General features: G+C 34.2%; 1 protein-coding gene across 1 annotated transcript in view; it reads right to left on the minus strand.

The window, feature by feature from the left end:
* LOC129221614 (tyrosine aminotransferase-like) overlaps positions 1-27,860 on the minus strand; it is a 64,672-nt gene that overhangs the window by 33,072 nt on the left and 3,740 nt on the right. Inside the window, exons 2-4 of the mRNA XM_054856136.1 lie at positions 9,909-10,099; positions 2,828-2,932; positions 1,414-1,481 (exon numbers count right to left, since the gene is read on the minus strand). Coding sequence (XP_054712111.1) covers positions 1,414-1,481; positions 2,828-2,932; positions 9,909-10,041 — 306 coding nt within the window. The 5' untranslated portion in view covers positions 10,042-10,099. The remainder of the gene's footprint in view (positions 1-1,413; positions 1,482-2,827; positions 2,933-9,908; positions 10,100-27,860) is intronic.

A 27,860-nucleotide genomic window follows, 5' to 3' on the forward strand; every position in this document is an offset into this window, starting at 1 on the left:
CTATAGTCAAGTGCTAAGACAAAAATCGGATCGAAAACAAGGTAAGTAAAGGTCAACTGGCAAGGTTAACAAAGCGTGATCGGAGGTTTACAGTTAAAAAAATTACGAAAAATGCACATTTGAGCGCTGAAAAAGTTTCTTCAGAATTGAATGAAACATTTCACCTAAAATTGTTCGCCAAGTTCTCTGATTAGCTGGATTAAAGGAGACCTCTTCCCGCAGAAATTTTCTTGTAACAGTAAACTTACGTTTTCCATCGTAAAATCAATGATAAATAAGCTCAAAACTTTTGGAATTACGTCTTACTTATAGATGAAAATAAATTCAGTATTTTGGGTTAAATTGTTGTATAAATGTCAATCGAAGAAAAAATGAGGAATTCAATCTTAAGAACTTAGCTGGATCAGTTAATCAGGACGGTGAAGGTGTTCTTGTGTGAGGGTGCATAACAGCATCAGGACTTAGAAATTTGAAATTTTTTGATGAAATAATGAATTATGATGTTCAGTTAAATATTTCAAAAAACAATTTTAAACTATTAGCCCAAAATTTGTCAATCGGAAACAACTTTGTTTTTTTTATCAAAATAACGATAAGAAGTACACGTTTGCGTTTGGTGCCTCAAAAATTGTCCTTAAACTTAGAAATATCTCCTCAATCTCCAGATTTAAACTTAATGGAACATATTTGGAGATATCTGGTGACTAGATTACGAAAATACACCATTGAAACGAAAAGCGAACTAGAAACAGTAAGATAAAAAAAGAAACAAAAAACAATGAAATCTATTTCCAGATGTTTAAAAGCTGTTGTTGATACTGCATAATATTCTACTAAATAATAATTTTGTAAAAAATTAGATTATTTACTAATTTTTTGGCTTTTTTTTTCAAAGTGTACGAAGACTTTTGTGAGATAAAATTTCCAGCGCTTTTTGGTATTTGATTTTTAAAAAATTAAGTTTTAATGTTTTATTAAAAATTTTCGTGTAGTTTTGTTAAAAATAGATCATAGATTTTATAATTAAATACCTATTCCGAAATATTAATTCTAATCAATGCATAGGGGCCTATTTAATTGAAAGTCGTAAGTGTACGAACACTTTTGGGAGCCACTGTATTAGGGGAAAACATTAAGTTTTCCCTATCGATGTTGCTTGGGTCAATGTTTTTCCGACTCCGATGTTTTGTATTTCAACCAAAAACAAAAACATCAAAGCAAAAGAAACTTTAAATATGCTTAAGAAGGTACAGTTCTGATGAATGTTATATCAATAACCAGTGACGGAAACATGTCACTGGAAACGCCATGTTTGTACTGCTGGTTTAATATGAATTGCAATTAAAAACTAATTGTGCGGTGCATTTATTTAAAAAAAATGTTTTGATAAGGCATAGTAAGGATAAGTTTTACCTCGGCTTCTAAAGGTGCTTCATCACGATAGGAATATTCGGCAACAGCTTGCCGCGCTTCTCGGTATCCTAGAAAGGAAAAGGATAGCATCAAAATGTTGTCTGGAGTAAAAACTATATATATATATATATATATTTTTTTTTTCCCCTCATTCGTGAGGCAGTGTTATTCGGGAAAACGTAAAGGGAAACATGGTTATAAACTATTAAGAAATGTAACCTTAATGTTTATCATCATAATTATTATTAGTATTATTTTCTGGAATTGTTAATAAGACATGTTCCTTTCCTCAATCAGCTATCAGTCGTTGGGGACTTAAAAGACCGGTGACATGTGCTCAAGTCTTGACCGTTCACGAATTGTTAAAGTCGGACAGTTCCGGCTCATGTGGAAATCTTTCATTACTAAAATTTACAATGATCGTTTATTACTGTTACAATGATTTCAGCATTCAAACTTTTGCCTGCGTTGATTTCCAACTGTCATAACCTGAGTGTGTTAACCACCTTATTTTACTGATTCCAAATAAAATACTCGTGTGCCCAGCTGACAAATCCCTTTCTTTGTTTTCTCGTGGAAAGTTCCTATTAAAGCTCAGTCGATTTCCTCAAAATTGAATTTCCTTTTTCGTTTTCTTCCAAGCGTCCAATATTGCATCACACTTCTTCAAATTGTTCCGCTTTTTATATTTTTTTCTTTTAATTCTTCGGTTCTTTCTTTAGTTAATTATTTTTCTGTTTTTAATTTTCATGATTAGTGCAAAAAGTTTCGACTCTTTACTGATTTTAGTTTTTGTTTTTCCAATCTTCATTTCCACCAAACCTTTGAGTTGGCACACAAACTTAAATCTTTCGTTTTTTTATGCCATTTTTTTTTACTTCTCCTAACTAAAATGGAAGCCCAAAACAAGCCAGCATCGAGCTACGATGCTTAAACTGCATTTCCATAATCTTAAGTAGTGTTTGATTGGTCAAAGTAAAATCTCATCAAAAAAAAAAAAAAAAATGCTTTAATCAAGATCTCCAATATTTTTTGTTTGCTTTAAGACAATCTTCGGCTTACGTTATTTATTTATTCATTGGAAATACGCACAGTACTCCAGCTAATATTTATATATCGTTTCTTCTGTATTGCAAGCTCATTCATTTATTGGGCGATTCTCGAAAACATTTCTCGTGCGTAACGCTAAGTTTTTTATTTTATTCAAGTAACTATTAATTTATTGTGGCATTAACTGTTATGCTTTGATAGTACATTAAAGCATGTATTATTCCAAAACAGTATTATTTTTTGAAGGCTTTGGTTAGCAGAAAAAAATAAAAAACTTAGCGTTACACACGGGACATTTTTTCGAGAATCGCCCGATTAATCTGTTTTCATAGTATGCTGTTAAAATGCTGATAAAGGAGCTTACCTGTGGAAGGAGCATATCCGTTATGTTGCAGGGACAGAACACTTTCTACAACAGCGGAAGTGGTTTCGTCTGAAGCATTTAAATTGCCGAAGACAGTAGGGTCGCCTAGAAATAAAAGAGGAACCTTAAGGCTACAGTGGAGTATGATAATCATTTTTTTTTTTTTTTTTTTTTGAGCAATCACGATTGCTTATTGTTCTCACTTAACTGTTTTGATGTCCTATCATTTTATTTTCAAACCGCCACCCTCCGCACCATCACCGTCGACCGGCTCCTCACGATGCTGCTCCTATAGCGAAAGCCGTTTCCAGGTTGCATCCATGTCCTACACACACACGCATACATACACAACTACACACACACACGCACACATACACACAAATACATACAGACACCTACACATACACACATACGCACAAATACATACAGACACCTACACATACACACACACAAATACATACACACAACTACCCACACATTCATGCTTTCACGCATACACAAACACATATGCCTACACACACTTACACATACCCCCCACACACATTCATACACACAACTACCAGCACACAGCACAAACACACATACCCCCCCCCACACACACACACCACATACACACACTCGTGATTGCGAAAAACATAATTCGAATTCAAAATGTCAAAATTTAATTTTTTTTTTTCAATTTTGAAGATATAGTTCTGAAAATTTTATGAGTTATAGACCTTTATGAAGAGAAGTAATATGTAATATTTTGTTGAAAAATTCTGAATAGAGTTTTTAAAATACAGTGGATATTGTACTTTTTTATTGTAAATATTTGAGCCACAAAAATCACTCCATGAGCACCATTTTTTTAAATTGATTTTCTCTATTTCTCTTGACGCAAATTTCATACTTAAAGAAAACTTGGGGAGCAAAACTTCATTAACCACAATATTTTGTACAAAAAGTGTCAAAAACAGAGTCTTAGTTAAAATTTCGAATTTTTCTGAAAAAAAGTCAATAAAATTAAGATTTAAACCTAATTCTAAAAAAGCAAAATGATGGTATTGAAAATTTGCTCCCTAATTTTTTAAATTTGTATCTCATTATCAATCTGAAAAAAACGCAAAGTAATGGAACAAATCCTCATCTGCAGGGAGCATTTGAAAGATACACATGAATTGCAATTTTACGATTATGAGATATTTGCATTTAAATGAAACATTTGTTCACGAAAAAAAAAAAAAAAAACACTGACAGAACAGCTTATAACTTCTACAAAAAAAAGTTATCATTAATAATCCACAGTTCAAAGATTAATTTTCAGAAAAAAATAAATATAATTATAAAAATTTTTGTATGGTTTTTCGCATTTTAAGACTCCATTATTACCTTAAGGAATTAGAACTATCACTCATAACATCCGTCGAACGGTGATGCATGACGGTAAGACTAGAGTACAGGAAGCTGCATGTAATTTCTCGATAGATGAGAGATCATTCATTTTTTTAAATAAAATTATCCATTTTGATTGGTTCTAATTCCGAATCTTTGGACCAAGAATCAATTTGGATTTCAGATAAATTTTCAGTGCTGAGGAAGTTAAAGAATGTAGCTATGTTTAATGTATAGTTCAGAATAAATTAAGTTTAAATGATTCCTGAGTTATCCACACACAGTGATGTAAGATGGATAAAAATGACACATAAAAGAAAACAAGCATTTTATTAAATTCTTTTGTGCAAATAGAAAATTGAACATTGTGCGCAAAAAAAGGTATAATGTCTTAATAAGAAATATATTTCATTGGAGGAGAGAGGTTCTTATTTCCTCTAACGGTCAGAGCAACTGTGAAAAAGAACATCTATTAAGCATGGAGTGTTTATCAGTAAACAATGAACGGCTTAGGAAATCGGCTAAACTGTTCCCGAAAAAATATTTTCAGTTATAGAACCGGTTTTTCAGGAGATGGACTCTTGGCAGTTTGTCAGCCAAAATTTTCCGTCCATGTTGGATCGTTTGCATGTTGAGGGTACATGTTGGCACATAATTTCTTAAACCTTTTCCAGTGGAGGATTTACACATTTGGGGACCCGTCGTAATGATTTTTGAGAACCCCTTTGTCTAACAAGCAGTTTTCATCTGCAGTTCTGGATTCCTTTCGGGGTTCTTAGGGAGTGAGTCCCTTGCAATTGCGACATTAGTGACAGAATAAATTTGCCACTGATGCTTTCCTTGAAAGGGAAATGGTGGCTAATTCGCGTAATCTGATCCGCCCCATTAAAACTAAACTAGCTTCCATCATTCCAGTGCAAGATATTACAGAAGACATACTTTTTGTAATATTTTACCTAGTCTCCATACTTTATAAAGTGGACGTCGGTGAGAACGGTAATGGATGGAGGTATCACTCCAGATTTGCACACCAGCCACTCCAAATGCAACACTTATTTGCACAAATGCAGGAATGTCTTTTGCCTTAAGTCGTAGGATCCTTCCGGATGAGAAAGAGGCTAAGATGGCCTGAAAAACGAGACTCTCTGCAGAATGTGACTTTGCTCCTTTCATGTCTTCTCTAACAGATATGCTGTAATGCCCCTCACGCTTCGTACCATTGTGGGAAGCACCGTAAGTAAAGGATAGTGCAAAACAACAATAAGAAATGAATCTCGTAAGTTACGACGTGAGACTTTTATGCTAGTAGAACGAAGGTATTGCTGGAGAAGCATTTAGATTTTTTTTTTTTTTTGTCATCAGCTTTAAATATTCTTCATAATCAGAGCTGATAACAAATTAAGAAAAGATTGGTTTACTAAATGCCGATTTACTGACACTGAAATTAACCACAGGTGGGCAACTAAATTACAAAAATTGCCATCAACAAAAAAATAAAAGACAAAAATCATTCCACGGACTACTCAAAGAATTTCAACAGTTCTAGTTTATGAAAGAGTACGAAGGAAGATTTGCAGATCATGAAAAACTTCTATTTTTTTGATGCGAAGAAATCGTCAGAGATTAAGAGGTAGGTGTAAATGACGATGCTGAGTATTTTAAATGTAAATAGTATGAAGAAATTTACTTTAAAAAAAGGAAGAGCACAACTAAAATTACGAAAATTTGTTGACAGCTCTAAATATAATTTACGTTCCGAGAAACAAGGAAACATTTTTTTTATACTTATGTTCGTTTCAAAAATAAATGTGTGACTTTGAGGTCAGATGATGAAAATACTGCTGCATGCCATTAGTGAAAATATACACATTGTAAGCATTTGGTGGCGTGTTACCACCGAAATTGGAGGTAACATTTCCCCAAATACAGGGTGCGGAGCAAAAAACCAGGACAACCAATTTTCCACGTAACTTTTTAAAAAAAAAAATAAATTATTAGCAAAACAAAAAATAATAATATGAGTAGACCTTTAGCATTAAATAAATTTAATTAGTTTCAAACTAACCGTCTTTTGCACTGATACAGAGGTGCAACTGTTTATTGAAATTTTAAGCCAAGGGCCGCAAATCTTTTACCTTTAATCAATCCTATTCCCTTTAAAGCAGTTGGTTTAGAGAGTCTCTAAGGTAGACCTTTGACTCTAAAGTAGGCCATAGAGTGTAATAAATGGGATTGAGGTCTAGCGGGTAGAGTGTCCACTCTACAGATGATATCATGTCAAAAACAATGTGTCTTGAACCACTCTTGACTTTTTAGCCATATGAACTGGTGTGGAGTCTAATTGAAATGTCCAGTCAACATTTCTGAAGTGCTCTTTTGCCCACAGAAGTACGACAGCTTCTAAAATGTCCTTCTGGTACACTTTGTGATTCATTTCACTGCCATCATCCCCCAAAAAAAAAACGAATATTTATCGCTTGTGCTGTTCCATCACAGACTAAGCCTGACTTCAGATTTTGGAGATGTTTAATATTTTGTAAGGTGCTTGTCGAGTGTCTGCAGACCAAATAATATCGTTTTGTGGGGTTATGAGTTGGCTGAATGGTAAATCAGTGAAAGGTATCTCTTCCAGCTCGGATTTGAGGCCCGCCACAAAAAGTTTCTGGAATCTTTGGAGTCATACGAATTTGTTTTCTTAAGAAATAGGTTGAACTTTTTGGAACTGGTAAAGCTTCTGTCAGAGCTCTAGTTTTGCCCTTAGTCGCACTTATCGGTCACAAATTCCCCCGTCTTATGAACGACTTCTTTCGTGGAAAGCCAAGGATTTTTCTTAAACTCACTTTTAAATCGTCTGATGATTAACGGAAATGTTCACTGTTCGTTTTTGTACACTTCCTGGACGTCGACTATCATTTCCAAGCGACTTGAAATGGCATACTGCATCAAATACTGTTTGCCGAGGCACAACAAGCACACGAACTGTGATTCTTCTTGATTAAACAACTCTAAAATATCAGGTGTTTTGATTAAAATTGTAAGAAAACCGAAAAAACAATGCATAAACTAGAAGATATATTGTAAATTATTTTCTAATAAACTGAGAGACAAAAATAAATAAAGGCACTCATTAAAAAAAAATTAGTTTACTTCCATTCGATGATGCAAATTTTGTCGAGCTTTTTTGCCGCAACCTGTATACCATTACCCATGTGCCTCAAAAAATGGTTTTTAATTGAGCATATTGCACCAAAATGTAGCAAAATTAAGTACCATCCTTTGTAAATCGACACCATTTTTGGTAGAACAAACCATCGAATTTTCCTCTATTGTCTTGACTATGTGTCTCAAATTTATGAGTATCAATTAAAATGTACATCAGGCGATCATTCGGGAATTCGTTCCATTTAGATACCATCATAGATTGTTGCTGTGATTTGCACCTCCTTTAAAGCAATTCGAAGCATTTCGCCTCAAAGGATGTTTTTTAACTGATAGATGTGGGATAAAATAAACCCGATGGTCTAGCTTTATCTCTTTTGATCTCACTTGTTTATGCATAGAAAAGGGTTGCATATTCCGCGATAATCCTTCCTTGAAAGGATGATGGAACGCGGTTTCCGTGTCAGTTGAGGGGAGCACATGGCAACGAGACTGATTGAATTTCATATGATTTGGCCACATTATCGTAAACTGTTGTGTGTACAGAGTGTATTGGTAAATACATACAACTGTATTAGTTTTAAGCCGAAAGTGCTTTGTGAAATTTCAATAACCGAATAATGATTGGTAAGACTGGACATCACAATATATGCTTATTTTACGTTTACCCATCATGTTTTATAAACTTTTTTTTTTCCAAACAAACACATACGCTCTCCTCCTCTGTCGCACACAGACACATATTTTTCTTCGTATACTCATACAAGGAATAATCATGAAAATCTAAATAAATATGAACAGTAGATACTTACAACAAGGTTTTATATTAAATACTTAGCGCTCTTTTTTTTTCTGCATCATTAACTGGAAATAGCACGTTTATTATTCTAAAACAGCAGGCTAATATGAAAACTGGTGTCTTGCTTTCTACTTCTAGTAGGATCCGGCCCCTGCTCGCAACCGCTCATCGACCCTCCGAAGATTGCTTCGCAATCTTGCTTGACTCACGAAGATTTAAAGCGCCTGTTAAGAATCATATTGAAATGCGCAATACGATTAGAACAAAATAAAAATCGCGCTCCTTACCCTGTAGAAAATTGAGTTTCAGCAAAGAGCTCATTAAGTTTAATTAAACCTCACTCCAACCGGGAGACAAAAATAGAACTTGATAAAAATACGAAGAACAATATTATTTTTAAAACGTTTCAAAGAATACCCCTCCCCTGGGGTCCAAACTGACTTGTACCAAATTTCACAACTCAGCTGTATGTGTTAAGGGATTCCCGAACATTGAAAATCGGCCGCCTTGTACGTTTGAAAAGTCGCGTTCAAATTCGTGGTCTCTAGCAGTATGTTACTCTTCAGCTCCGGGCTTGATTTGAGTTGAGCCAAAGAGTTTCGCTAAATTAGAAACCCCTATCCATGCTGCTCTAATTAATTGAAAAATAAAAAAAAAACAAGCTTTATCTGATGGGCTAGTCTCGAAAAAATGTCCCGTGTGTAACGCTAAGTTTTTATTTTATTCAAGTAACTATTAATTAAATATGGTATTAACAGTTATGCTTTGATAACATATGAAAGCATGTATTATTTCCAAACAGCATTATTTTTTAAAGGCTTTGGTTAGCTGAAAAATACATTTTTTTTTACTTCCTTTTACGAAGTAAAGGAAGTATTGTATTCGCGAAAAAATTTTCACCCGAAAATCGGCTTTAATTTCCATTTTGTTCGCCCCTGAATGAATATTGATTCTTTTTTTCAACTCGACCATACGTGGATGTATGCCTAAAAACATATAAACACCCGAAATATCCATTTTGACTATCCCCGAATTAATTAAGAGTTTTCTCGTGACGTCTGTATGTACGTATTATGTGCGTATATATCTCGCATAACTCAAAAATGCTAAATCCTAGAAAGTTAAAATTTAGTACGCAGACTCCTAGTGGGATCTAGCTGTGCACCTCCCCTTTTGGTTGCATTCGAGTGTTTCTAAAGGGATCTTTTGCCCCTTTTTAAGGGGAAATCATTGTTCATTTCGATGCAAACTCAAGTGGTGTTATAATTTGGCGAACACTTGTCGATATATCGCCAGTCTTTTGGTCGCCAAGTTTTGTCGCCAACTTGGCGAAAAATTTGGTGTTTTTTTTTTTAATCTGGCTTCAATTTGGCCACTGTTGGTGATATTTAGAGAGTTAACTATTGAATCACATTAAAATTGACAACAATGGTTAAATAACATTTAAATTGGTATAAGAGGAAGTCATGTGATCCAAACATCAGCTTGTTTTTAGGTTAGTTTATAGTTAGGTAGGGCACATATTTGCTGTTGGTTTTTAAGTGTGCACCTATTTTTGGAGATAACAGCTACTCTTAGAAAGAGATAGAGAAAACAAAAGACCCTTAATTATTTCATTTTCAGCTATTCGATCAGATACTACTTTGTTTTATCAAGACTTATCTCGTTGATGAAATCGATCCATGGAGAAAATCTAATGGATATGCCTGGTACCTCCATGGTAAATAACAATCTAAGTACTAGACTCACCAATGGATAAAGAAATGACTGGTTTGTCAGGATTGGGGGTCACGTGCAGGTTTTCCACTATGGACCGAATTGGGTTGACCGTGTTTGCTGCTATCTTTGATGCTCGCACATTCCAGCTCCGTTTCGTTTTCATGGCCCAGCAGCTTTCAGGCAGGGGAGGAAGAGAGAACCTTAGAATTCAAAAAGAACACCTGCAATAAAGAAAACAATAAATAGATAAATAATAAATAGCTCTTCTTTTTTACTTCATAACCTTACAAGATTTCTGTCATTACGTGATAATATTGCAAGCAGCATCATCTTACAGAAGGAATGATTTCGACAACTTCAAAAATTATCTTTTAAACAGTAATTTTAGAATTTTTTGTCGATGTAACTAACTGCATGCAATGCTGACAACGTTTTGTTTTTGTAAAATAAAGAGTAGAAATCTTGTTTCATCACCTTGCCAGAAGCGTGCACTAAAAAAAATAATAAAGTGTCACAAAGTTAACCGAAATGGTTTAAATTTACTCTAAGTGAATGTAGTTCCACTCCATTGCCCCAAAATTGTTTTTCCACTCTCGATAGATTATGTGTTAAAAATTCAAAAAGTGAATAAATAAATAAAAATTATTAAATTGGATGGGGTTTTTCCTCGCTCACGGGCGGGACAATTTGGACTAAATTTTCCTCGTGATTTGATATCTGTACTATTAATTTCTGTGCCTCTCTTGTGGGTTTGTAACCCTATCTCTTTCGGATTGGCAATGTCTACCAGGTGAATAATAGTACTGTTGGATACAGTACATCCAAGGGAAACCATTTTGCTCTGTCTCATCCCTCTAAACCTTAAAGTGTTGGAGACGACGGCCGGACATCTAGTACTGAACATGTACTCAGGACATCCAGGAATATCCCGACACCCCTGGATGTCTTCAGGATATTCAGGGTTGAAAGCATGAAAATCCTCATTTGTCACCCGCAGCAGACGGAATAGAGCCACCGTAGGTGGTTAACAAGCATTGGCGAGCGAAGCGAGGAGGGGCGGAGTCCCCTAGTATATACAAATTAATATGTGTTAAAGGGTTAAAGTTTTGTCGGCCTGGTAAAAGAACTTCATACATGTGATTTGTTAAGCAAAACAATCAGGAAAGGATAAAATAAAGGGAGTGAAGACTATCATTCGAAAAGCAAAGACACCAAGTCACGTGATGGATTTTAAAGCGAAGCATTGGAAGAAAACGGGTTTCTTTTGCCAGTTTCACGCAAAACGTGTCAGCTATTCGTCGTTGTTAAGTCACGTGACTTGATCTCTTTGCCTAAGCTTTTACTGAGCCAATAATTGGACTAGCTGCCGCCGTTTACTAATTCCTGCTCTAAAAGCAAAACTTTTTTTGCTCACTTCTTTTTTAATTGCTATAATTTTAATGCAGTTTACCTGTCACTTGTAGAACTCACTTTTGGAGATCAGCTTAAATTTTTTTGAAATTAATTATCGCTCTGTCATTTGATGAACACAGTGTTTCCTTTTTCGTGGAATGGCTAAAATATATACTTTCAAATCAAGGTTTATCCTAATAATCTCGGTGATTGAATTTAGTCCAATCATATTATACAAAAAAAGGGCTAAAATCGCAAAGCACGATGTAGTTCTGATTTTTTAATATGTTGTTTGGGTCAGTTGAGGTAGTGTAAATCTATGTTTGCAGTTTTCCTAAATCTATGCTCGCTGCGTAATTCGCGGAAAACTGCGAAATTTTCGGACTTTTTTTAGTTTTTCCTTTTTAACTCCGAAACTATGCATCTTTTGACAGTAAATATACATACCTGTTTCGAAGTGCATTAAATTTCGAACAATTTAAGCTCAAATAGCACTCTGTACGATCAATAGTTTAGAATATATCGTCTTCAAAAATTGGCCATTTTTGGCAAAAAATAAAAAAAATCATAATTCGATCACATTTTAGGCCAATAATCGACATAAATTCCTACTCAACAAGAAGAAACTTGATATGCTGTTACAGTAAATTGGCTTTCATTTAAACCAAAAACAAAGCCTGTAGATTCAATAGTTCTTTTACAATTGCAAAACAAACAAATAATCGGAAAATTCGATTTTTTAAGAAATGAAGCAATTTATTTTTCAAGACATTATGAAAGATCCTATTCTAAAAAAAGGGGGCAAAGAATGATATAATAAGACTCTAGTGTGTGTTTATGTAAAAATATTTATCTGTGTTGGGGAAATATGCCGGTTAGGAAGAAGAAGAAAAATAGGCCAATAGTTGACAGCCCTAAGCGGGTAACGCAAACATTCTTTCCTCTACGTATCCATACCTTTCACATTGATGAATTTTAGACCGCATTCTGTTTATCGACTGGAAAGTTACCTATCGAGTTTTATTTTAAATAGAGAACATTTTTGATATTAGACGAATTTGTAATGGGATTAATTATCTGAAGACGGACGAGCAGAGAAACAAAGAATAAATGAAAATGAGAGTTCACTCATTCTTTTTGCAAAAAAAAAGGGGAAACTGTTCAGGTTCATCATATAAAACGTAAAGCTTCTGTGGGAAACCTAGACTGAAAAGGACCTCCCTGTGCATTTTGAGTGCAACATTATCAAATGACTGTACTTACTGAAAACATCATTCAAGCTGAAAGAATGAAAAATAGGGGTTACAAACATTTTTATTAAACATCAACCAAAATGCTTCGTTTTTTCACCAGCAGGTCTCAATTTCTAAGTAAAAAATGCTCGCCTTTATTTACAACAGATCTGAAAAAGGTAAAGTATCAAAAGATTTTTTATGTACATGTAAAAGAAACTTCACGGATTTTGCAAATCAATCAATTTTCGCCTAGTTTGTAAGCATACTTGTGTAATGAGCAGATTCTAATGAATCTAATGGAGAGCCTGGAAGAACTAATCCGTAGTTGTAATGTGTTAAGCAATTCAGCTGTGTGCTTTTTTTGGTGAATTTAATGAATTGCATTCATGTTAAACTTGATAAGAGAACTGGAATGACTCTGGGACGTTTGTACTGCCTTTGGATGTACCAGAACGACTGCGCGCTAGAGCAATATGATTATATTTGGCTTCAGAGTGCTTCAGAAGAAGCGGTTTTCCAAATCGTGTAATAAACGACACCTCAATAATGAATTGCTCTCTAAGTTTGGACTTGAAAGCATTGAAAAAAAAAATTAAAAAGCAACAAGAGAAACAAATTGAAACATTATCCCATCTGCCATCGAAAATAATACATATCAACTGATCGTGATCGTTAATGGAGAGCATGTGGATCTCTACCTTTTTTTTTTTTTAATCTTAAACATTCAAAATATTTACTTCCCGGAAAGTGACAAAGTCCAGCTAATTTGTATTTATAGCTATACAGTGAAGCACCGTTTATACGTTTCTCTTTTATACGTTTTTATTAATTATACGTTTTTAAAATTGGTCCTTGCAAAGTCTAATAACATTAACCTATACCTATTATACGTTTTTTCGTTTGTACGCTTTTTTCATATAAAAACGTATAAACTTCAAAACGTATACCCTTCAAAAACGTATAAACGGTGCTTCACTGTATATATATTTTTTTTTTCAACCGTGGAAAAATGGAATAGCTCTTAGATTCGTATTTTTTCTTCACGCAGCTAGTGGATGTGATAAAATATCTTCCAATGTCTGGCTAAGAAAAACAAAACTAAGCAGTGTTTTTCAAACGAACTGGTGTTGGATTGACTGGGCCACCATAGCTTTCCTTCTTGAAGTGAGTCACGAAGCTTTAGCCGAAACTGTAGAGATGGAGCTAGTTGATCTGTATGGAAATGAGGCATCCACTGACATCCTGCAACAGTATTCAATTCCATCTGTTCGTCAAAGTAGCATGTAAGCATGTAAAGCAACTGTGAATCGTCTTTGTTAGCCTTCAACAAAAAGAGTAGCTTCTTTTCGTATCGCAGGTACTGACAAGTAAAAAATTGGTTGGCAGAGGAGAAGGGTGCTTCAGAGTGGAGTTGGTCAAGGACCAACATACATTTTGATATTGGTTCGTCACCAATCACAGCACTAAACGAAACGGCTTCATCAGTCTTTTTCAGATTTCTCTCATGTTTGTGCAAGAAGGGATATATGGGAGTATGCTGTTGTTGCAGAGCTGTCCTTAGCTGCTCAGCTTTGTGCAATCTGCTCTTTGAAAAGAATTCCCACAACATCTTTGCCATTCTAATCGACAAAAATGGAAAAAAAGAAAAATAACAAAATGGAAAAAATCATCCAATCACTATCTTTTTTTTCAGTTCAGGGGTAAGATCGTACCCATCAAGGACACATTAAAAACCAAGACATTAAGTGTAGTTAATTATTGAGATACGTTTTAATGATAAAACTAACATGGAAATACTGTTTCACCCTTTCGAAATCATTCAGTTTTCTTTCTTTTGTCCAGATCTCTCTTATTCTGATGGGAAGTTTTTAATTTGTTTGTTCAAAAACATTATCCATTCAAAATCAAACATGGTAGGTAACATTCAAGTCGAAAAACGAAGTACGGCCAAAAAATTTTCATTGTGAATGGTATATAGATACGTGGGGGAAGGAATGTTGCGTTACCTGTGGATAGAGCTGTCTATTGACGTATTTTATTTTTTCATAGCCGCAGTGTTTTTCCAACACACATAACTTACATAAACACACATTAAAGTCTTATTATATAATTCGTGACCCCTTTTTTTGGAATAGGATCCTCAATATTGTCTTGAAAGTTGTTTTGTCTCATTTCTTCAAAAATCGAATTTTACGATTTTTTTTTTTTTTTTTTTTTTTTTTTTTTTTTTTTGCGATTGTAAAAGAACTATTGAATCTACAGGCTTCGTTTTTGGCTTAAATGAAAGCCAATTAAATTTACTGTAACAGTATGTCAAGTTTTTTTCTTGTTGAGTAGGAATTTATGTCAATATTTGACCTAAAAGATGATCAAAGCACGATTTTTTTTTTTTTTTTTTTTGCCAAAGATGGCCATTTTTTAAGTGCGATATCTCCTAAACTATTGGTCGTACAGAGTGCTATTTTAGCTTAAATTGTTCGAAATTTAATGAACTTTAAAACGGGTATATTTAAAATGGGTGTATACTTACCATCAAAAGTTGCATAGTTTCGGAGTTAGAAAGGAAAAACTAGAAACAGTCTAAAAAATTTCGCAGTTTTTCGCGAATTACGCAGCGAGCACAGGTTTTTGAAAACTGCAAACTTAGATTTACGCTACCCTAAATGACCCAAACAACATATTAAAAAATTAAAACTATATAGCACTTTGCGGTTTTAATGAATGGACTATTTGCTTATTTATCAAAACTAAAAATTAAAAGAAAATATAGAGAAACATGGGGCAAAGTGAAAAGATGAAATATTTAATCTGCTTTTAGTTCCACCTATCTGGTATTATTTTAACTATATACTGCCATATGTAGTCTATTCCAGTCAGGAAAAAAATACTGCCGAAGATAAAAGCATTTGGTAATACAGGAAATTTTAAAAAATTGATACTCATATTGTAATATTTTGTTGTAAGTCAAAAAAAAAAATCTTACTATATAATGATAAAGTTCTCGTTATTATCATTTGAACTACTAATTGAGACCTCCTAATATTCAATGCAGCAAAAATTTAGTTAATATCGAGCTTATTTGTATTTTAAATAATTGTGCAGCTAGTCAAGTACATATGGGGCAAAGTGGATGGGGCAAAATGAAATAGTTTGTTTCATCACTTCATCATTTAATCTAAATCACTTACATTTCATTAATTAATTCAATTACATTCCTTCATTTAGTAATTCACTTATTTATTCATCCATTCACTTATTTTCTTATTCATTCATTCTTTTTCTCGCTCATTTATTTTTCTTCATGTACCAATTGATTTATTCATTTCATTATTCGTTTTTTGTTTTATTATCTTTTCATTAATTCATTCAACCTTTTATTCACTGATTCTTTTGATCAATAACATGTTTTATAATCAAATGGAAAATATTTCATTAGAAAAATATTTTATTTTTCACTTTGCCCCATAAAAAAAAATGAAAATTTTCCACTTTTTTTTTTTTTTTTTTTTTAACTTAAATTTACTGCCAAAAATAAAAAGTATTGTTTCAACGCAAGTTTTATTATAAAATACAATGTTCTTTCTTCATGTACTGTAATTTTCAAAACAAATTTTCGATTTGTTCATTTTGAAAAAACTTAGTCCTCTTAACCATTTCACTTTGCCCCACATTCTCCTACTTGGAAAAAGGTTTTCACTACAAAATCGCAAATTTGGATACAATACAATTTAAAATCAATCCTTTTCTAGTATTACAAGTTCCGGTTTTTTTTTAATTGGGAGGGGGTCCCTTTTCTACCTTATCCTCGGCAACTGACCCCGATTTGCATTGTCTGTTATCGAACAGCTGAACAGCTTTTCTAAGACAAATTGGTAGGCTGCCTGAATGTGAGATGAAGAAATGATGAAAAGTAATATACCACATTTATGTTACTTTAACTGATTAAAAGTAATATTTAATTATGAACAGATTTTACGTCTAATTTTCGCAAAACTGACAAAAATTAGGAAGTATGGATTAAGTAGAAACTTATGTTTTTTATTGTAAATAATTATTACCTGAAAAAGTTAAGATTAAGAGGGGGGGGGGGGGCAATTTAGCAAAAAGATTGCGCCGACTAAAAACTAGTTTAAAATTTTAAGAGCTTTTTTTTCCTCTCTCTCCTTTCCCAACAGGACTGCTATTTTTATTCTACAAGGCCATAGTTGTGGGTGGTTAACAGCGCCATAACTTCTTAAAAGTTTTCAAACCTTGTGATAAGAATCTTATCATTGTTTGTTGCATGAAAACATCTACTTGAATGTAGACACCCACTTTCATCACTTGGAAAAATGCATGGCTCAATATTCGAAATGTGCAGATTTGGAGTTTTTATCGACACGAAATTTTCTTGGCGCATGACAAGAAGCGCTGCGACTTTGAATTTCAGCTCGAAAGATCTCTTGACCGTGACCATGATTGAGTGATGCCTTGGTTGCGCTTGAAGCAAAGTGTAAACAAAAGATTTTCTAAAATTATATTTTAAAACAACTTTGAAGCTCATGACATGGAACTTTTTTTCAGCCCTCCTCAGAACAATGGTGGAAAAATAAAAAAATTGCAATAAGTCTTCGTCTTTTTTTTTTTCTCTCTCTCTCTCTTTTAACACAACATTCAGAACACACATTTTCTAAAACAGTTCTCACTAAGTTTCACACAACCAAGTTTCATATAAAGTTGTTCTAAGTTAAGAGAGAAAGCTGACTCGTCATTTCAAATTTTACAGGTGAAGGAGACGATGAGTAGGAATTTAATGCGTATATGAGGGGTTTGTTGACAGATTTTGTAATATGTTTCTCACTTTTTAGCATACTTTCCCAGTAAAACTCAGAGAAAGAAGTAAAATGCATGATAGAAGGCTTAATGCATCTTAAAAATATCGCGAAAAACAAAAGAAATCAATAATAAATAAAAAAATTAAATAATTGTCGAAAAGTTATAAAATTGGAAAGTAGGGTACTGAGATGGGGGAAAGTGCCTGCCTGTCTGTCAGTCGGTCTGTCAGCTCACCCCCCCCCCCCCCCGCCCCTAATAACTTTTAAGTTAATTGTAAGCTTCGAACTTTTTTTTTTGGAAGATCTCGGCGAGGAAACCTCATTACCATATTTCATTTTTTGACTTGAATACTTTTCCATTCAGTTTTGAACAGTTCAAATTCTTTAACATTAGCGCCTACGGCGAAACTATAAGTCAATATAGAGCCTGATCTTAAAGGCGGATTTACTTCAAACGAATTTTGTTGGAAAGAGCTCTTGATGACCAACTTCCGGCTCCGACACCTAAAATTTTAGGGCAATTTACTCCGACTCTTATACCCGAAAATAAATCGGACTCTGACTCCGAAGCTTTGGCAAAAATTTAAAAACAGAGGGAAAATGACTGGCTCTGACTCTGGGAAGTTCAAAGTTTTCGACTCCGACTCCTTTATCTCAAAAGAAGTCCCACTCCGATTCTGCAAACATTGGCAGAGCTGCGGACTTTGAGGGAAAATGAACGACTCCGAGTCTCTGAACTAAAAACCTTCGACTCCCGACTTTGACTCTTTTACCCGAAACTGAGATTGACTCCAACTCCACAGTCATGGATTTACAGTGAAATAATTATTGCTGATAAGATTTGTTTTTATTTTCGCTCTGAAGTTTTAAATTCATGTATTAAGTTTTTGGCGGAGAAATTCGGAATCCTTTATGTTTCTACATAATGATATGCTCACTACGCAGCCGATTTGTTTTTTCTTAATAATAAAAATTATTTCTTTTAAGTTTACAATATGCTGATTTTTATTTATTTTTGAAAGTACATTTAATCACTTAAAAAAAAAAAAATTGGCAGCAGGGGGAAAAAAACTTTTTTTTTTTGGTGAATTTATTTTAATGAGTTTTTTCCTTTTGAATGCGATTAAACATTTTTTTAATGAAAAAAATAGTTGCTCGTGAAAGGTGCTACTACTTTGTCTGATCTTTTATTTACTTTTTGCGCATTTTTCTTCAGATAAGCAAAGCATATTTTATTTCTAAATATCAGCTTGAAAAGGTATGCTTGAAATAATCTGCGATTTTAGCTAATTTTGAGTATATTGATCAGAAACTAGAAATTTGATACGGTAAAGTAGTAGGCTCGTTTAGGTCTAGACAGAACTTCTTGTTGGTTATTATCATTGCTCTTGTGAGACAGAAACTGCAAAATTATGTCATAGTTGTCCTGGTCTGTTCAGACTACTCACTATGTATACTATATTGGAGCACTTCGCTGCTTTTCGCATGTCGATTTGTCGATCGAACCTTTTTGTACAATGCACGATATTTTTGAGCAATCAAGATTGCTTATTGCTTTCATTTGACTGTTTTTTTTTTTTTTTTTTGGCGTCCTATCATTTTATTTTCCCACCGCCACCCTCCGCACCATCACCGTCGACCGGCTCCTCACGAAGCTGCTCCTATAGCGAAAGCCGTCTCCAGGTTGCATCCATGTCCTACACATACGCGCATACATACACGCACGTACACACACACACATATATACACATACACCTACACACACAAACACACACATACACAAACACATACACACACACAGATGCATACAGACACCTACACATACACACACAAAAAGACATACACACTCACATACACACAACTACCCACACATTCAAGCCTGCACACAGACACAAACACATATGCCTACACACACATACACATACCCCCCCCCCACACATTCATACACAAAACTACCCACACACTTATGCTAGCACACAGACACAAACACACATGTCTACACACACATACACATACCCCCTACACACAAACACACATACCCCCAACACACAAACACACACGCCTACATACACACACTCGTGATTGCGAAAAACATAATTTGAATTCAAGATGTCAAAATTCAAATTAATTTTTCTTTTTCTTTATTTTATTTTTCTCATTTGATTGATAGCTATTGTTACATTTTATAAATTAACATCAGTTTTTTGAGTACTAACTCAACAATATGCTGCTAAAATCTCGTATAGAGAAGAACAAGTTTTGAACGAGAGAAAAAAATCTTTTACTAATTCATACATAAAATAAGCTGTAATTTTGTTTATAAAAATTTTTGCCTATTAAACTTTTAATGAATTAAAATATTTTAAAAGCATGCATATAAATTCAATTTTTTTAAAACTTTAATTACACATTCGCATTAAAAATTGCTGAAAACGAACTGTTTACATCATATTTCTGATACTTGCATTGGAAGATGTTAAGTATATAAAAATGCGTTAGATAAATGAAACTATGTTTCAAAAACATCGATAGAGAACTTTTGCAACGAGTTATCACACTTCAGTCATCGATCACAAGGGAATCCACATACGTACGGAGCATGTGATTTCTTACGAAATTCGCGGTCATTTTGTGCACTGGCCTACGGTGATCTGGCGGAAAACAATTAAGGATCGCCCTCAGCCTTCACCAAACGATAACCATCAGCATCTCATGATAACAGGGAATCAATGAAGATGACATTTGGAATAAGAAAAATTTAAGACACAGTAACGTGGCGCAGTGAAAAAAATGTCTTTTTTTTTTCGAGGGAGGGGTGAGGGGGTTCTCATAACGCGTACATACTGGGCCTGCGCCGTCCATGTTTTCATTACAACATCTGTGTTTTAAAGTCGATGTTTCTCAAAACATACAGCCGCTTTGCTATGCCCAGGAGCCAGGCACGACGAAAGGCCATGTCAGCCTTGTCGGAAACTAGGGTCCGGCGCCTTAATGGGGGCCCGGCGAAACTGACGAAAAAAAGAAGGAAAGAGAAAAGAAAAAGGGGGACTCCAAATAAGAGAACACGTAAAGATTAAGTAAAATTTATTCTTTTGGTATTTATTGTTATGGTACATAAAATCGAGTTAATTGTTTTTTAGTAAGCAGTTTTGATTTTTTTCTCCCCCCCCCCTCTCCTTTTTCGTTTTTACATTTTCTTTTATCCCCTCCTCCTTTTTCCCCATTTCTCTTCTTTTTTCTTCTTCCTTTTCTCTTGGGGGGCGGGAGGGGCTCTGCGACATAACTGAAAAGGGGCCCCCTTGGCTCTCAGCAACACTGCCAGGAGCCCCCTTAACACTTGCAACCTTATCTTTTTCCTCCCAGTAGAAGATGGGGCGCTCCGATGGGAAGTCACTGTGACCTTCCAAAAATTCCTTTATTCGGCAAATTGTGCCTAACGATTCGGAAACATTATCATCGTTCGGCAAAATTTGGAGTTCTATTTGGCAAAAATATCGTCATTCGGCGAAGTTTGGAGTTCCGTTCAATAAATTGAGAATTTCCGCATTCCCAAAAATTTCACTTCGGGGCGTCCCTGAGTGGGAACAGGATTTTCATAATGGTCTAATTTTAATTAGTGCTTTATTTAAGTTATATTTTCCACTGAAGGCGGAAGAGAATTTTCACTTTATTAGTGCTTTATCTTACTACTATTATATATGCGAAAGTTTGTCTGTATGGATGTATGGATGTTTGTTACTCTTTCACGCAAAAACTACTGAACGGATTTTGATGAAACTTTACAATAATATAGTTTATGCATCAGAATAACACATAGGGTAGTTTTCGTCCCGTTATGGGCTTCAAAACCCCCTTAGAGGGGCAATAAAATACAATTTTCGTATAAATTCTCTAATATGGGGATGAAAAAATACTTGCACATATTTACATTATATGTCCATCGAAAGCTCTGATTTTTCTGCTGAAGACGGCACCTATTCGAAATTTCTAAGTAGAATAAAAAACGAGCTATGAGCTATTTAGTTCCATGTTCGAAGGCTTTCCTCAACTCAATACAGTATTTAGTGTATCATCTCAACTCCCTGTCGATAGCGGCAATTGTTGTATTGTTGACTATCTTTGCTTTTTGTGACTGTTCAAGGCTTTTCTCAAGTCAAATCTTGAAGTAAGATTTTTGCACAAGATTGGCAAATAATACATGATTTGGCTGATCATTTTCCATTTAAACGGAACTTTAATGTAATTAATGGTTTTTAATATTATTTATGCTGATTGAACACTTACTCCTTATCCAATCAATCAGCAGATCGCCAAAATTTTTGCAGAAAGATTTCCGTAGCTGATGCATTTGGCAGTTTTTTTTTTTTTTTTCAACGTCGCTGTTTTTGAAGCCGAAGACTACGTCATAATGTTTCTCAGCTTTCACCATGTAAACAAAATATCGCCAATCAAAGAATCTTTAAAAAAACTTTTTTTTTACTGTGTTAAATAATCCAGCAACTAAATTAGGCAAATCCACAAACAGCACAAAAAAATTCCTTAATTTTCCTTTTTGCATAATGTCAAACAATCCCCAAATTTTATTACTTATTTTGGAAAAATTTCGGATGAAACTCTTTAGCGCCATTTTATGGTGACCAAAAGTATTTCAGCACCTGGCGATAATATCTCAATGAAAATTAATATATCGTTTTACAAAGTAAGGAAAGAAGAGGGGAGCATCATCGAAGGTATTCCAAAACGATTCAAGCAAATTCGGCAAAATCGCACCAAGAGCCCACAATGATTCAAATTTCCCAAAATAACTAAAGCAAGTATAAGGGGATTACGAGCGCGGCTGTATTTTTTTTTAAACTTCGTACTTCAATAGTTATACAGAAAAGGTTTTAAACTCCATGTTAAAAAAAAAGTATCAAGAGATTAATCTTTTTAAACATGAGAAGATTAATTTCATGTTTTGGAAATTTGTGTATATGCTTAAATATAGTGATTTCGTTTCTAAATCAGTACTATTTTGTTCTTTATACTTATTGCTATTTTAGTTTTATGGGTAAGGAAGAAACTCGATTTTTAATCACGGCAAAAAGATGTGTTTTAAATTTTTTCACTTAAAACAAAAGCAAGTAACGATTTTTTCTCATTATTACTGACCCAGGCAACGCCGGGTATTTTTGCTAGTTAGAAATGTAAATTTCCAAGTATCAAATGAACGAACTCTATTCGTGTCAACATATAACTGTCCATTCAAAAACACTGGGCGTCGTAATAATAGTACGATTTTCAAAAAAGGTAGACTTTGTGATTTGTTTATGGTTAAGGGCGGTGCATAACTGATGTCACACTTTTCAATATTTTCGACTCTCTCCCCCTTTTGTCACAATGTTTTGTACTTCACTATACCCCCTCATCCCTTTGCAACATATCACTATGTTTTTCATAAACGTTCCTATTAAAAAAAAGGCTTGTTTAAGTTATATTTTCGGAAAAGAATTTTCATTTTGTTCTAATCATATCGCATGTTTTAATCAAATTCTTCTTACCAAACAATTTATCTGTTCGCGAACCAAATAAGATTGCAGCACTATCTTCGGGGGCCAGTCAGCGCTAGCGAGTAGGAGGCGGAGACTCCTAGTAATTTAAAAGAAAACGATATTTTAATGAAATATGAAATATTTCCTGGAGTTCTAGAACACATTACTTCCGTATAACCATATTTACTCTATTGTAATTTTCTGTTTAGTTTATAAAATTAAGCATTTTGTAAACTGCTTATTATACCTGTTATTTCAAAGATGGGCTCCCAAATTAACCAAATTAACTGCTTCGACTCTTTTCTTTTTTAAGGTCAGCATTGTTGTTGGTGTTCCTTTTGGTGATTTGCTTTGCAGTTCAAGTGTCCGCATGTTTGCAGGTTAGTTATTTTATTCAATTTTGTTCAATTAATTCTTAAAGCATCTCGGGAGGAGAGCATGTTTTTGGGACTTTCCCTCGTGCTAACCTCGAGGACTAAGAGATTGGTTCTCCCCCGATGACGTATTAGTCTCTTGTTCACGTTTTTCACTTTTTCTCCTTTGGTGTGGCTTTTAATTTTTGTATTTTGCATTTTTTATTACTTGTTTTTTCTTGAATATATCAGGGTGAGTTTGATCGAATCTGCCATACGAAATGGAGTGATAGAAGAGTCCAAGCGGAGCATAGAACCACCCATTATCGTGTCCAATCCTTAACCGTAACCGATTTGTGGTAGATATTAGGAAAATGAGTACAAAAAACAAAATTCTGAGAAAACGACCTATTTCTGAAGTTTTTGTAGAACCTACACATAAAATATGTACATATTTAGAAAGAGCAGACTAAATCCTACAAAATTACACTTTTCCCATCGAGATAGTCCCATTTTACACCGAGCTACAAGACTTGAAACATTGGATACACGCAGAATTGAAATGGTACCAAAGTTTTCAATCGACACTTTCAGAAACATCCATATGAGCTAAATCGAGCAAATCCACAAAAAACAGACCCATTTCACTAGCTTTCAAATGATGCAACAAAAATTCATATTGGGCTTCAAGTTCAGCAGACATTTAGGCTTTTTTTTTTTTTTTTTTTTTTTGAAACAGTGTAAAAATCAGAATTCGTTGAAAAAGGAAAACCAGCGAAGAGTCAAACTTTTCTGTTTTACATTTTCTGTTTCACGTAAGTATGTTGCATTATTTTTTGAAGAAAATGATATTTTTATATCGAAATAATAGCTTTAGCACTTAATTAAGTGAAAAAACACAAGAGATAGTAATAAGTAGAAATAAAGGAAGCATTACTTTCCCGTGCTTTTCACAAAGAAAAAATCAATAATATAAAAGTTACACTGAAATCACAATGAATACATTTAATCAATCTTCAAAATTGACATTCGATGCTGAAATTGGTCGCGGCTAGACCTGATATATATCCTTACCTTTCTGGGAACGGCAACAACCGTTGCTCTAAGTGAAACTTACATTTCTTAGTTTCACCACTGTTCCATCAAGCCGGTTGCTCAATTCCTGCAAACTGGCTACTTCTGCTTTGTAAACTTCTTGCTTTAAGAATCCTCAAACAAAGAAATTCACTGGAGTCAGGTCTGGTGGGCTAAGTGGCCAAGGAATGAGGCCCGTACGACCAATAAATTGGGGATACTGTTCAGTCAGAAAATCACGAACGGCATTTGAAGAATGTGTAGGGGCTCCATTGTATTGGAAAACTATTTCTGCTCTCTCTGGAACAGAAAAGTATCAAGTAAGTCAGACAAATGATGTTTAATGAACTCTAAATATGTGTTTCCTGTTAGGCTACTTTGAAACACATACGGACCAATCGAATGATCTCCGATTGCACCAAACCAAACATTTAAGCTGAATTGAGTTTGGAACAGTGAGCTTCTGATTAAAAAAGGATTATACACAGCGTAATAACGCCAGTTTTGCATTTTATGACGCCCCCATCTAGTAAAAAATGACTCATCTGTCTACAATATGTTTCTTAGAAAATGGTGTTCTTCAATGTCTCGGGCTAGTAGTCGTCTACAAAATGTTACCCGCTTTTCTAAATCTGAATTGCGCAACTCTTGTACTAGTGTTAAATGGTAAGGGTGATACTTGTTTTGGTGTAATATTTTCATAACTTTACTTTGTGAAATTTCACCTTCTCTAGCAATCGTGCATAAACTCACATTTGGGTTTTCCACTACTCGGTTCAGCACATACTCCTCAACATCGGTAGAACCGTGATCCTGGCCCCTTTCCTGGTTTGGAGAGAGCGGAAATCGTTTTTCAACACGAAGATAACCCTAGTCATCGCAATTTTTCTGACTGAACAGTATCCCCAATCGATTGGTCGTATGGGTCCCATTCCTTAGCCACCTAAATCGCCAGACCTGACACCAGTGGACTTCTTTGGGGATTCTTAAAACAAAAAGTATGCAAAACAGAAGTGGCCAGTTTGCAGGAATTGCGCAACTGTCTGAATGGAGCTGTAGAAAAACTAAGAAATGAAATGTCACTTAAAGCAACTGTTGTTTCCGTTTGCAAAAAGGCAAGGGAATGTACCAGGTGTGGTGGCGACCAATTTCATTATCTGTTTTAAATTTTGAAGATTGATTAAATGTACTCATTGTGATGTTAGTGTAATTTTTTTTTTTGTTATTGATTTTTCCTTTGTACAAAGCACGTTAAAGTAATGCTTTTTTTATTTCTACTTATTGATATCTCATGTTTTTTTCAAAATGTTGAAACTATTACTTTAATATAAAAATATCATTTTCTTAAAAAAAGAAAGCAACATGCTTACGTGAGACAGAAAATTTAAGAAAGAAAAGTGCCCCTCTTCGCTGGTTTCCTATGAAGTGAATTTCTTGGAAGATTCTTAAAGCAAGAAGTTTACAAAACAGAAGTAGCCAGTTTGCAGGAATTGAGCAACCGGCTTGATGGAACAGTGGTGAAACTAAGAAATGTAAGTTTCACTTAGAGCAACGGTTGTTTCAGTTCCCAAAAAGGCAAGGACATATATCAGGTCTAGCCGCGACCAATTTCAGCATCGAATGTCAATTTTGAAGATTGATTAAATGTATTCATTGTGATTTCAGTGTAACTTTTATATTATTGATTTTTCCTTTGTGAAAAGCACGGGAAAGTAATGCTTCCTTTATTTCTACTTATTACTATCTCTTGTGTTTTTTCACTTAATTAAGTGATATAACTATTATTTCGATATAAAAATATCATTTTCTTCAAAAAATAATGCAACATACTTACGTGAAACAGAAAATGTAAAACAGAAAAGTGTGACTCTTCGCTGGATTTCCTTTTTCAACGAATTCTGATTTTTACAGTTTCAAAAAAAAAAAAAGCCTAAATTTCTGCTGAACTTGAAGCCCAATATGATATGTTGTTGTATCATCTGAAAGCTAGTAGTGAAATGGACCAGTTTTGGGTAGATTTGCACAATTTAGCTCATACGGTTGTTTTTGAAAATGTCGATTGAAAACTTTGACATCATTTCAATTATGAATGTGTGCAATGTTTCAAGTCTTATAGCTCGCTGTAAAACGCGACAATCTTGATGTGAAAGATGCCATTTTGTAGGATTTAGTCTGCTCTTTCCAAAAATGTACTTATTTTGTGTGTAGGTCTTACAGGAATTTCTGAAATCGGTCGTTTTCTCAGAATTTTGTTTTTTTACTCATTTTCCTTATATATACCATAACTCAGTTACGTTTAAGGATTGGAAACGATAATGGGTGGTTCTATGTTCTACTTAGGCTCTTCTATCTTCCCCTTTCGTATGGCAAATTTGATCAAACTCACCCTCTGTATATTTATATATATCAACATTGTATAAAATGAAGTCCCCAAAAGGCGTCTGTGTGTTTGAACGCTCAAAACTCGAGAAATACTAGGCCGATTTAGCTGAAATTTTCAGTTTATTTTTTTTAATCCGGAAAAGGCATGCAGACCGGTTCGAAAAAATCCAATGAGTAGTTCTTTTTGTATTCCAATTTAGGCCCAATTTTCACATAAACTCTCGAATATGGGGTTGAAAACTTACTTGCACATATATATTTTACTATTATATATCGTTGGAAAGGGTAGAATTTTCCACGTTCTACGCAATTTGTTTCAATGCTCTAACTTAATTACGACGGGAGTTATTTGCGTTTCGATTTGTTTAGGCTTAGTTGAAATTTAGGCATTACTTTCTTCATCAAATGTATCAATAAAAAGTGAAGGAACTGTCCCACAGTTTTCTTTTTGACCCCATTGGAAAAACAGACGTTTTTTACTTTAGATCTATCTCGACCTATGCTCGAAAAACTAAACTTCTATCTTCAAAGGAAAAAAGTTACAAGCCGTTTTAAATTAAGGTCGAAAAATCTCATGTCCATTCAAGATGTTAACCATTTTATTTTCTCGTTTTCACGGTTACGCTTCTTTAATCCATTGTTTCTTTCTATCTTTCTCATTTTAATTTCTTTAAAAAAGTATTTTAATATCTGTCGTCATTGTTTGGAAATGAAATATTGCATGATGTTTTTTTTTTATATTTTATTTAAGCTTGATTGTTGAATATACGTCACTTGACACAATTTTTATTTTCAAGGTAGACCGGGCAAAGCCCAGCATCGCAGCTAGTATATATATATGTGTGTGTGTGATAGATAAAACAGATCAATTTTATAATTTGACACCATGTTGAACAACAACAAAATTTTCACTTATAGTGCTTCCCACAACTATATGTCTAGAACAAGAAAGTATGCTAAATGAGTTTATTAACAATTAAACGAATGTAATTTTGTTCTACATTAGAAAACACGCAAAATAGTAACGATAATTTTAAAATATTGAATTTGAAGTTAGTATTTGTGTAATTAATATTTATGTACTACTAAGATAATGTTTGAAGTGCTCTGGCCAACTAACATTCACTGACAGTGCTAAGTTAAGATACGGATGTGCCGTCCAAAGGGTTAATTCCAACTTTCCGAATTATCGCTCATCATC

This window comes from Uloborus diversus, chromosome 4 (genome assembly GCF_026930045.1).
Source record: "Uloborus diversus isolate 005 chromosome 4, Udiv.v.3.1, whole genome shotgun sequence".
NCBI classification, from domain to species: Eukaryota; Metazoa; Arthropoda; class Arachnida; order Araneae; family Uloboridae; genus Uloborus; species Uloborus diversus.